Raw genomic sequence first — 13,558 nt, forward strand, 5'->3', positions numbered from 1 at the left:
GTGTATTGACTTAGTTAATGTTGGATTGGTGTATTGACTTAGTTAATGTTGGATTGGTGTATTGAATTCATGTCGGATTGTTACTGATGGGAAGGAATGTGGGTGTGAGTGTGTTATTGAAGGGAACTAATGCAGTTACTGGTGTGTTAGCTTAATTGTGACCAGGATCTCCTGGGTTGGAGACTCACTCATACCTTGGCCATGTTAACAAGAGGCTTTAGGTAATGAAAGACTTTCTTTGTCAAATGCTCAGCATTTAGATGTGAAAGTCACAAGTCTTTTGGATGAGACCTTAAAAATGGTGGCCCTGTGTTACGGCAGGCGTTGTCATGATAAAGAACCATCACTACTTAACGGCCTTGAGTGCCCTGTAGGGGTCTAGATTTGTGGCCCTTCACTGCTGGTGACAGTGTGTGGGATGAACTGTGTACCAGTGGATGTTCTGAGAGGTTCGTTGAACCTGTCGTCTGTTAAGGACCCCTGTCCCTTTGTTTGATCTAGGATGAAGCTTTGTACACTGATTTTGTAATCTCTGACGGCCAAACAATTTTATCTTTGTGCTGTCAGAGTACAGAAATTGACCTGACTAAGTAAAAGCTCCAGGAATTCAGTTGTTCATCAGCTGTTTTGGCAAGGGAATGGGTGAATTTCAAGCATGTTAGAAAGCAATGCAAAATAATCCAAAGCAATTTATGATGGTTGATGATTTCAAGTGTTTTTTCTAATGTGTACCGCCAAATTTTCTGAAAGCAGAGGCAGAAGCAGTCAAGAAGAAGACAAAACATCACAACACACCTCTGTGTTAGCTCTTAAGAACTGTAAATTTGCCATGTAAATGAATTCATTGTCAATGTTGATTTTTAGCAAAACAATTCATCAAAATATAAATGGGGTATGCTCAGATATTGATGCAGCCTGATTGGCGGTGTGAAGAAGTAATTTAAATTCCTCATCAAGAGCCGATACTTGTTTTAATTCGTGTCTGTGATTTAAACTGAATGTCGACTGTAATTTTAACTGTTGGACGGAGCTGTGGAAGTTCAGAAAGAGAGTCAATGACATACGCCAGAGAACCATTAAAGCAAAAATTGTCATGAATTATTTATTATTGAACACAAGGCGAGAGAAAAGGCATTGGCCCCAGGATTTCAGAAAATTGATCAGAAATGTTTGACCTAGATCACCAGAAGGGTATTGATTGACTGCTGATTTTATATATTACTCTAGAAATAATGCTCCCTAAGATTTTGTAAAACTATAGGAACTGAACCACCTGAATATATAAGTATATGAACTATAAAGGAATTCTTACGAAAAATCTGTGATGTAAATTCATTTTGCTTGAAATGAAATTCAAAGCAATGGATTCCAGGGATGGCCAGTGGAAATAATTTCCTGTCCATTTTGATGGTGTATCGCGTTTCCATGTTTACAGTGGAATGCTGTATTGTAGGCTTCAGTGATTGGCTAGATCAGAGGCGGGCAGTGTAATGTAATGTTTGCACTATTTATTTATAAATATGTGTAGATACTATCATGATGTTATGGTGTAGTGCTGTCTAGCAGAAAATATAACAATTCCTACACCATGGCTTCCTATTACGATTAATTATCTAGAAACGGCAGTCAGTATGTGAGACAAAGGTTCTAAGGCATACAGCCTATACAGTCGAGCTGTAATAGAACGGTAATGAAATGTGTAAACTGGGTTATCATTTGTATGTATTAAATTGGCTCCTAACAGAATGGGTTTTATCATTCAAATAGAATACATTGATAATCTCAGGGAGTTTACATTTAACTATACCAGAGATTTAAATTATTGTACACCTGATCCATTAAAAGCACATATTCAGGTGACAGGCTCTGAAAAGCTTGTTTGTAATGTATTTAGAAATGCCTCCAATTTCTACTTGATTAAACAGTTTCTAAAGCTAGGAGTAAGCTGTTTTTAAAATACCCCGGCATTATACTGAATGCTCTACATTGATTAATAGCGTTAATATATGCAACTGAAAGCTGTCCGGGCAGAGAAAATGTGTTAATATATTTATAAAAACATAAAAAAAGTAAAGCTATTCTCATGATGTTATAAAGTCTGCAAACTAAATTTCAGAAGTCCTGCTTTCATCGCGGCTGTAATAGTCTGTGGCTACAAAGGCATTCGCTGACAGATATCGTCAGATGTGTGGTGCATGTTAATGATCTGATGTTAGCTCGTGTTTATTTATAAACTCCTTTACATGCACACACCATAGTGTTGCTAAGAAACCATGAAGAAAAAAAATCGATAGTTAATTATGCTACAGAATCAGATGCTGCAATAAGAGAATCAGGGGGTGGTGATTCTATTGTCTCCTGTGACCTTGAGATGTAACCCAGAGATCTGTGTATTATGTGCACCCCGCATCACAAATCTCCAGGTATAATCGGAATTGCAAAATTCTTTTATCAGCTCCTAAGTTTGTTTTGTCTGATATTGAGTACAGGAGGGCATGCACAAACTTTAATCTGTCATGCACGTTTTGTATGCAAACAGCTTACACCGTGCAGAGACACTGAATAATCAACAGAGATGTGAAAGGTCACCCAAGTGTACCTAACCTAGCGTTCAGATGATCGATTAGACATGTTGATCCAGTGCTGAATATTAAATTACTATCATTTCAAATATTTTTTCTCTTTTTTCCTTAGAATTTCCGATCCATTGTTGACAAGGTTGGTCTGAGCAGCGGCAAAAAGCGACCAATCGAGTTTTTTGATGACCAGACTCTAGTGTTTGTGGATGATAAAAGACTCCGCTGTTACCAGGTACATCATTCTCTCAGGACTGAAGTGACCTTCACATTATGAACTCAAGTGTGACCTTCACATTGTGACCTCAAGTGTGACCTTCACATTGTGATATCAAGTGTGACCTTCACATTGTGATCTCAAGTGACCTTCACATTGCGATCCTCAGTGACCTTCATATTGTGATCCTCAGTGACCTTCACATTGCGATCCTCAGTGACCTTCACATTGCGACCCTCAGTGACCTTCACATTGTGATCCTCAGTGACCTTCACATTGTGATCCTCAGTGACCTTCGCATTGTGATCCTCAGTGACCTTCACAATGAGATCCTCATTTATAGATAGATAATGAGGGTGTATTTTCCCTTTGTAAATCTTCAATATCGAGGTTTTCCCAAACCTTGAAGTCCCAAGGGATAAGTTACCTGCCTTCAAGGATCCTCAGTAGCTGTAAATTTCCCTAGAGAGAATTAAATGACTTTCATATTTTTGTCTCGACAGTGTGTACATTTCTAGCTGTAATATGACCCCAAGGGTTTCATGATCCCAGGGATTTTGTGACCCCGACTTTTGATCCTTGGTGTCTAGATTTCTATTGTATTCTCATTCCCTGGATTTAAGATATCTGTAGAAATTACATAGAATATGTGTCTGTGAACACCGGATTGATAATTTGGGCAGAATATGTGTCCGTGAACATCAGATTGATAATGTTGGTCACATCTGTATTCAGTCCTTGACTGTCTTTTGAATTTGTCATTGGGAAGTAGTATATTTTAATTAATGCATTATCCAGGATGTTCTAAAATGTTTTTCCACTTCACTTTAAGTGCATGTACCGTGTTGTCTGGCCAAATGTTGTCTCTTATTCAGCATTTGTGTAAATTGAACATCTGCAATGTGATGTAAAATGTAGAGCAATCAAGGAAGAATGGCTGATCCACTAGTACCACTCTACAACATCTCAATGATTTACTAATCTAATGTGTGTTTAGTTTTATCAAATACACAGATACAATGAGGCGGGGGTCACAGCAATATTTCCTCATTGTCATATGGTCTGAGGCGTCACATGACAGAGGACAATTGACCTGTTTATACAGAGTGAAGAAGTTTGGTGGGAGGTACATTCTTCTCTGATAGTGCCTTTTATGGAGAGTTTACAATCGCACACACAAAATAAAAAGCACTTAATAACCACCACGCTGACTTGCCGAGTGCTAAAAGCAGGACATTGCCAAGCACAATGATAACAGCCAAACTTGACCAAGATTAGGAAAGTGAAGGGCATCGTTGAACTCTTATCATGTGTGTTCTACAGAGAATCTTGCTAATATGAATGTGTGCTAAAATTTACTTATGTAGATTGCCCCACTGCATATCAAGGTCAAACATTTACGTCTCTAAATCATAAAGTACCTCGGGCTGTGGAATCTTTTATTATAAGTAGGCGTGGCCCACAACACTGTACACAAAAACTGAGGAGAAGAAAATGTTTTCTGAGTGCTCATTTCATTAAAGGATATATATATATTTTTTGTTGAGAGCTTTTCTAAAATCTCCCAAGGGCCTTTTGTTGAATTTGAAAAATTATCATCTGTCCTCTGATTTTGCTCTTAAGGAACCTGTCAAGGACTTTTTTATCACGCAAAGTGGTCTGCAATAAAATTAGTTGTTAGGGAGCTTGTGTACACAAGATTAGGCATATAGAAGTATTTCACATTTGGCTTTCGTAGGGCCCCCGTATTTACACTTGGATAATTCTGTCTCCGGAGATGGAGTGCAGAATCCAATTACTTTGTACTGGAGAAGTCGAGTAAAACATTGGGGGGTGTCTGGTTTCTGAACACAATGTTTTTATTGAAGACACTTTGTTCAACATTATGTCCAAGCAGGTCTTATCAACTTGTTAAACTCTGGGCTGTCTTGGCCCCCATTCAAGACTGTAAACCTCACGGTTCACAGGGCCTATTTTTTCTGTTTAAAACCCCGCAGGCAAACACAAATATGACAAAAACTGGTATGGTCTTTCAGGAAAAAGATTGACTGCGATAAAAATGTGTAATAGAGGGATTAGGACCGAGATGTATGAAGGGTTTAAACACGTTTTCCGTACACCTGACAAATGTAAATGTTTGTCAGATTTAGACCTCGATAAGTTCATATCAGCCCCAAAGGCAAACAGAATTCTGGTCCTTTTATTCGGTGTTATTGACAAGAAGTCTTAACTGTTGGCAAGGATTGTCAATTGCATAACGCAATCTCAACGACACCACACCAACGACACCACTGAGCAGATTGGCTTTATAATAATGGATAAAATCCATATCAGACTAATGGTGTAATACAGTAGTACAGGAATTGTCATATGCAGTCATTAATGACTGTAATAGTATTGTACAGGTCAGATCCTGAAAGAGATTATAGGGGCCCCAGGGGGGCTGCTAATGTCACCAGTCCTTTTTATTGAACCGCTCTGAAAACAACTACTTGGTATAAATTATCTCTACATTTTTTAAAATTTTTTTTTTCTTTGTGTTTTCCCGTACAAGGAAGTTTAAGTTCATGTAAGGGACAGACGGACACATCACATAAAAATAATTTCCAGTTTGTCAAGAGAGCATGCAATGTAAATCCGTGATAGAATTATGTAACATGGAGGAACTTGTAGTACTCGAGGAGACTGGCCTCTTCCGCTTTTCTACACAGACAGTGTTATTTGATGAGGGCCTAATTATAACTTGATGTCAGTACTTGTATGATATTATTAAATTGCGTGTATTGTTATATCATAGAAAACTACAGTGCTGTATAGATCCATGTTAGAGAAAACACAGCACTGGATTTGCGACTTATGAGACACAGGCTTTTGTGTCCACATTATTGAAGCCTAGCAACACATACTGTACCAGTAAATGGCAGATATCGTGTTTACTACAAACATGTAAATTCAGCATGCATAACATGACAGCATTAATAATTTTATCATTATTTCTAAATTTTACACTATCTGTACATCTTCAGTCATCGATACGACCAGCTGTTTCTCTCAGCCTAAGGAGCTGAATTTTGATTACTTAACCCTGTAAATCTTTACGTAAGTTATCATGGATTCTGACTTTTTAGGAGGTTGAGAATTTGAGCAACCCAGTTTTTGAAGCTTACCCAAGTGTTGGTCAAGCAGTGAAGAACTGGCTGGACTATCAGGACGGCCAGAAGATCTTGTTGACCACACCTACAGTGCTGGTAGGGTACCGTCTGGAGGTTTACCGTGCTGAGGGAACCACGCAGTGGTACACCGCAGTGATTCAATCCTACAACCACACTACCAAGGTAACGTGGAATTCAGAACCATGTAGCAATTATGTAGTCATAGAAACATACAGTGATGTCATAGTCTTAGAATCCCACATAGTGATGACATTGTCTCAGAAACACAGATAGTGATGACATTGTCTTAAGTAACACACAAAGTGATGACATTGTCTCAGAAACACAGATAGTGATGACATTGTCTCAGAACCACAGATAGTGATGGCATTGTCTTAAAAAGTTACACACAGTGATGACATTGTCTTCGAAACACAGATAGTGATGGCATTGTCTTAGAAAGTTACTCATTTAGTGATAACATTGTCTTAGAAATACACACATAGTGATGGTATAGCCATAGACTGTCACTAAGCACGCTTTTCTTTCCATTTTTCTGAGAAGGACCTCTCTGGACAATTTTTAGATTCATAATTTTGTTTTTTCCTTTTTTCGTCCTTGGAGACAATGAGCTGGTGTTTTGCACCAGGCTTTGCCCTGCACAGTTGCATACCAAATTAGCCGTGAGGTCACATCTTGGTACTTGTAAACATGTGTGATATTCCAAGTCACGGTTCCATTTGTAAAAATTTACAAAAATACGATGCAAATGGACAAAACCCTAGTCAGACAATAGGACTGATGATTATATGTTTTCAATTGGTCTTCATTAAGAATGACCAGCAGGATCACCGGGCCGCCCATTTTCTACGTGTCTGGTTTAGCCAAATAAAAAGGAAACTTTGTGTGTGATGATGTGGGTCATCATTATAGTCATAGGGACACAGAATTGATGTAACACAAGTTCACTATTTTCAAGTGCTATTCCTGATATTAGTATTATATGTAATATGTTTATGGTGTGACTGTTGAGACGAGCGATTGAAGACCCATGACGTCTTGCAACATGACTTCAGACATTTAATCCGTCTATTCATTTAAGGCGGGAAATATAACGCTGTCGATGTAACAGTGCATTGTGGTGTCATTATAAGCTGAGATTGTTTTTATTTCAAACCAAGCAATATTATCCACAACAAAATGGTACTTTTCCAAACTATCTTCGGGGTTGGCAATGAAATATTCTGCAGTGTCGGTGACATTTTTATGGAAGCATTACAGGTAATCCCCATCATTTTTCAGTTGATGAAGAGCAAAATACGTGACTCAATTGTGTAATCATTGAAGCGAGCTCTTCGCAATGTGAGTTACTTGCTGTAATCTATTATGTCATGTTGAAAAAGTCATATATGCATCACATATTGCCTTTATCTAGAAATGAAATCAATGAAATGGCGAAGGTTTACTTAACAGACAAAATATTGATGAATGTAAATATGTACAGTGATGATATAGAGAAACATAGAGATGGTTTACAGTGATGACATAGAATAGAGAAACAGAGAGATGGTTTACAGTGATGACATAGAATAGAGAAACAGAGAGATGGTTTACAGTGATGACATAGAATAGAGAAACAAAGAGATGGTTTACAGTGATGACATAGAATAGAGAAACAGAGAGATTGTTTACAGTGATGACATAGAATAGAGAAACAGAGAGATGGTTTACAGTGATGACATAGAATAGAGAAACATAGAGATTGTTTACTGTGATGACATAGAATAGAGAAACAGAGAGATTGTTTACAGTGATGACATAGAATAGAGAAACAGAGAGATGGTTTACAGTGATGACATAGAGAAACATAGAGATGGTTTACAGTGATGACATAGAATAGAGAAACATAGAGATGGTTTACAGTGATGACATAGAATAGAGAAACATAGAGATTGTTTACAGTGATGACATAGAATAGAGAAACAGAGATGGTTTACAGTGATGACATAGAATAGAGAAACAGAGAGATGGTTTACAGTGATGACATAGAATAGAGAAACAGAGAGATGGTTTACAGTGATGACATAGAATAGAGAAACAGAGATGGTTTACAGTGATGACATAGAATAGAGAAACAGAGAGATTGTTTACAGTGATGACATAGAATAGAGAAACAGAGAGATGGTTTACAGTGATGACATAGAATAGAGAAACAGAGAGATGGTTTACAGTGATGACATAGAATAGAGAAACAGAGAGATGGTTTACAGTGATGACATAGAATAGAGAAACAGAGAGATGGTTTACAGTGATGACATAGAATAGAGAAACAGAGAGATGGTTTACAGTGATGACATAGAATAGAGAAACAGATTGTTTACAGTGATGACATAGAATAGAGAAACAGATTGTTTACAGTGATGACATAGAATAGAGAAACATAGAGATGGTTTACAGTGATGACATAGAATAGAGAAACAGAGAGATGGTTTACAGTGATGACATAGAATAGAGAAACAGAGAGATGGTTTACAGTGATGACATAGAATAGAGAAACATAGAGATGGTTTACAGTGATGACATAGAATAGAGAAACAGAGAGATGGTTTACAGTGATGACATAGAATAGAGAAACAGAGAGATGGTTTACAGTGATGACATAGAATAGAGAAACAGAGATGGTTTACAGTGATGACATAGAATAGAGAAACATAGAGATGGTTTACAGTGATGACATAGAATAGAGAAACATAGAGATTGTTTACAGTGATGACATAGAATAGAGAAACAGAGATGGTTTACAGTGATGACATAGAATAAAGAAACATAGAGTTGGTTTACAGTGATGACATAGAATAAAGAAACAGAGAGATTGTTTACAGTGATGACATAGAATAGAGAAACATAGAGATGGTTTACAGTGATGACATGGAATAGAGAAACAGAGATTGTTTACAGTGATGACATAGAATAGAGAAACAGAGAGATTGTTTACAGTGATGACATAGAATAGAGAAACAGAGAGATTGTTTACAGTGATGACATAGAATAGAGAAACATAGAGATGGTTTACAGTGATGACATAGAATAGAGAAACAGAGATGGTTTACAGTGATGACATAGAATAGAGAAACAGAGAGATGGTTTACAGTGATGACATAGAATAGAGAAACAGAGATTGTTTACAGTGATGACATAGAATAGAGAAACAGAGATTGTTTACAGTGATGACATAGAATAGAGAAACATAGAGATGGTTTACAGTGATGACATAGAATAGAGAAACAGAGATTGTTTACTGTGATGCCATAGCCAAAGAAACACTAAAATGTTATATATTAGTGATGATATACAGTGATGAAATTAGCACAACCAAAGTTTAGAGTTGCATTGTTCAGACTCCTAACACTGGACACATGATGTATTACTTGTACATCAAATCCTTTGACTTTTGACATTTTCCCTTAATATTTTGTGCAAATTCAATCAAACACTTGATTTGGATAAAGCATTCTTAGACATTATGTACAGCTGTATCTCATCAATATGTAAAGCACACTCTGATTGGCTGAATGTCAGGAAGTTTATTGATTGTGCATCAGAAAGCCATCATGCCACCAAAGAGAATTGCCTCCCCCCAGAGAGAGGGTAATGTTTGTTTTGTTGTTGGGTTGATATGTCATACCATTGAATTCCTCATTACAGCACGGAGGATGGTGATGGAATGGACCATTGAACGAAAATTAGAAGAAATCAACAAAACATAGGAACAGATATTGCCATGGATTTATTTTTCAAAAAATTGGTCCAAAAAAAATGCACTTTTATTTGAAGATCATGAATTAGCATGCGCAAATGATATTGAAAATGCTGAAATCTTAAATAGATTGGCACATAAAAAGAGATAGATGGAACATTGATTTTAAAGATGTCACATGAAAACATTCTCCTGTGTCATAATTGTCATCTTGAACTATCGCCACAGAAGCACATAGTAATGTTGCATAGTCAAACAATCATGACAGTCGCACTCGAGAACTACAGACTAGTGGTCACAGTTGTAAACAGCTGCAGGCGGAAGTTACCAGTAAAACACCTGTGTTTCCTTTAATACTGAAAGTCTATAAAAAATCAATATAGACATACATCATCAGCAGGTTGCTCCACAGTGAAGTCTCTACAGGTATTCTACTTATATATCATACACCTGTCATTTAAACCAGAGCAGTGTGACACCACGAAATATCCTGTTTCTGAGAAAACAAAACATGGTAGTATGCAGTTAGAATTGAATTATATATATACTCTGATATCATAGGCATTTAGCGAGTGGTTAGAGCCCTGCTACCTGTTTTGTCATAAAGTAACAAGACCTGATGGCTGCTGGTCCCTAATTGCGGTTGAGCCATTAAGTGAAGTGATGGTCTTTGATTATAATATGGTGTGTGTGATGGCCCTCAGGAGACTGGAATCCATACCGGCCCTGATAGTGGAGGACCATTAGCAACAGATTGGAGGAACATCTCTCAGCTCTGATTACTGGTTCCTACAGTCTGGGTCCCTCAGGGGGACCAGCCTACACAGACTATGAGGTAGGAGTGTTGTTCCTTGACAAGTAATGGAGAGTTCGGATTTCATGATGTCCTGTAACAATTTCAACCTAAACATTGAACAAACTGAAGATGACGGGAAGTTGATCCAATTTTTACTAAGACCACAGAGATGGTTTTATGAAAACAACAAAAGGTTGCCTGTCTACTTATCGACAGCCACATATACCTGTGTTATTCAGGTAGAGAACAGTCGTCTGCTGATATAAATGACTGCTCCACACACCCACATGTACCACCACTTCAATGATCACTGGTGATATATAAAAGTTCACTTTGTTATCAGGGTGTGCATTTTAAAAAAACACCTGGTGTTTACAAACACTCCACAATCCAGAAGCTTGAACTCTAGACTTTTGATGTATATACACATACAATGTATCTAGCTGTGATTTATATTCATCAGGACATCTTTTGGAACTTTTACTCCAAGTTGGTATTAATCACTATGGCAATTTTCTGATAATGCATTCTGTTGGGGCTAAATCCCAAGAATTCACCTGTTAAGATGTTGCCATAGTAACCATAATGTCTAGGTGCGCTGAGGTGATGTTTTTCAATCTTTTTAATCAGGAAAAGTTTTCCTCAGTCATTAGGATTTAATAAACGCATACCAAGCATCTAAGTGTGAACACCATTATCACAGCTCGGCAACATCAACCTCATTTTCAAATTATAAAGCAGCTCTTTGCATTTTTTTGGTGAAGATTGACTTGTGCAACAGTAATTTGTGAAACACCAATGAATTCCTGTACTAAAATATGCATTATAAATAACCATTAATGTTAGGAACGCTGCAGACTTTTCTGCCAGTAACGAGGGCTGCTAGTTTGCTATAGACTTTTAATGAGTACAGACTTTTATGACAACATAAATCTGGCTGGAGGTTTTTAATGAGAGTAGTCGATTCAATGGCTGATATTGGTGGGCTTCCTCCAATGGTCAGTTGTCAGGGAATTTCACAGTGTTGATGAGTCAGCCCCCCACCATTGATCTGCATAGCAACAGAATTAAAATCCTCAGCAATCTGAATTTTGTTGATCTAGACATCATCCCAGAAGAGATAGTTCCTTTGGGGTTAATTGCCTGATGAATGCACTTTGTTAGTGGTGGCCATATTGATTTCTTGATAACTGTTTACTTATCCAGCGCATTCCCACTCGGCACTCAGCGCAGCAAAAATATTTGCTTTCTTGGAAGCCTGACAAGAAAAGAAATAATACCAGTGTTGGTTTACAAGGTGAAGGTCAGACAGACGAGAATAATGTAGAATGATTTAGCGCAGGGGTCATTGAAGTCGTGGCTATAAATGTCTGCAAAGGATGTACACCTGATGTCTCTGTATTTCCTCAAAATGTAGTCAAGTCCGTAGCAACGGGAATTAGTGAACATAAGGTGGCGGGGTTTCTGGTATCGATTTACCTGTTCGCTGTCACCTCAGTCAGGAATGTTCTTTGTCATTAATTCACCCCTCTGTCTTTGAGTTGTAATCATTCAGGCCTTTGGGTTCTTCAAAAAAAAGGAGGGGGAGCATGGCTGAAAAGAAAAGGACACTGCTGATAAGGATTTGCATATTCATGAGTAGCCTTTGACTTGATGTTCTCTCTGTTTTGTCTGTTTTATTGGCACATTGAGAATGCATCTTGTGCAGGTGAGGCAGGGCACCTGCAATAACCTAGGTTTGATGAAACGATAGGCTTGAAATGGAGAGTCCTTCTTGGTGGAGGGTAATCCTAGCTTAGGATGCTTGTAGGGAACACCACATGTGGAAGCATTAGATATACCTTGTTTATTTTTTTTATGTGTGTGGAGTTTATTCAGATCATCATGCCTCAGTCTTTATCCTAGAGAGGTTACAGTCAGGTGCTGAAGCAATGCATGTTCAGTTCCCATCAGGACAGTATAGAGTGCTGTTTTCACAATGGAGTCTGATTTGTGGGTTGTTGGAGTGGGCTGGGTTTTGATAAATCTGTTGTGTTGTTGATACATAGCCAGCATATAATACATAGCAGCAGGGCTCCATCACAGAGGCATCTACTGCCAGAGTACTGTGAGAGGCAAATACCATACATAAAGAAAACAATATATCCCAAAACCTGCTCAGCCCAAAGAGATGACTGAAAAGTTTTTAAAAATATACTTTGTGACATGTATTAATTACATTATAGAATGAGGGATCTGTGAATCAGGGCATCTCCTCACCATGTGGGCATCGCCTGATGTATATAAATGTAGCATGAACCCGCACACAAACATACAGACACATGGTCAGGTTACTCCTTCCTCTTGATCTCCGCAGACAGGATTACAAGCTGATGAATCTGCACACAAACACGGGGTTGTACATCTCTCTCCACTCAGGATTATGAATTAGTTCTCTGTAGGAAATATACAGTTATGGGCACTGATTATACTCTGACATGTAAGAGGCTCAATGTCCACAAAGTAGAAATAATGAAATATAGTGAAGTATGTGATGAAAATAAAAACAAAAAATGTATATACGTGATAACAGATTGAATTAAAGTGTTGCCAGCTGTAAGATAAAACTGTTGCCGCTGAACATCAAGCTGACTAAGATTATTAGAATAAAAGTGCCGCCACTGAACATCTAGGTGGCTGTAAGATAGAATACAAGTGTCACCGCTGAACGTCTCGCTGTCTGGAAGTTAAAAGTCTCGCCGCTGAACATTTCGCTGTCTGTAAGTTAAAAGTGTCACTGCTGAACATCTCGCTGTCTGAGGGAGACTTATAGCTGGATGTATAGTAGTCCTATAGACAGATGTACAGAGTGAAACAACAACAGTCCCCCATAGATTTACAAACAACAGTCACCCATAGATTTACAAACAACAGTCTCCCATAGATTTACAAACAACAGTCCCCCATAGATTTACAAACAACAGTCACCCATAGATTTACAAACAACAGTCCCCCATAGATTTACAATGGCAGCCGTGTAGAGCATTTCTGTAGCGTAACAAACTTGTTTTTTGTTTTCAG

General features: G+C 37.9%; 1 protein-coding gene and 1 long non-coding RNA gene across 4 annotated transcripts in view; one reads left to right on the forward strand and one right to left on the reverse strand.

Annotated features, from left to right (window-relative positions):
- The window catches only part of LOC125660494 (lysine-specific demethylase 3B-like), a 64,520-nt gene that overhangs the window by 19,278 nt on the left and 31,684 nt on the right, over positions 1-13,558 (forward strand). For 2 of the 3 annotated variants that reach the window (XM_048892332.2, XM_048892333.2), the window contains exons 3-4: positions 2,695-2,811; positions 5,922-6,128. In XM_048892332.2, coding sequence (XP_048748289.1) covers positions 2,695-2,811; positions 5,922-6,128 — 324 coding nt within the window. Of the gene's footprint in view, positions 1-2,694; positions 2,812-5,921; positions 6,129-7,196; positions 7,227-13,558 lie in introns of those variants that run through there. The other variant, XM_048892334.2, reaches the window with a different exon arrangement.
- LOC130050290 (uncharacterized) lies at positions 9,716-13,549 on the reverse strand. Its single transcript, XR_008798722.1, has 2 exons — positions 10,725-13,549; positions 9,716-10,589 (listed from the first exon to the last, which is right to left on the reverse strand). It is a non-coding gene; the product is annotated as an uncharacterized LOC130050290 (long non-coding RNA).

This window comes from Ostrea edulis, chromosome 9 (assembly GCF_947568905.1).
Source record: "Ostrea edulis chromosome 9, xbOstEdul1.1, whole genome shotgun sequence".
Classification (NCBI taxonomy): domain Eukaryota; kingdom Metazoa; phylum Mollusca; class Bivalvia; order Ostreida; family Ostreidae; genus Ostrea; species Ostrea edulis.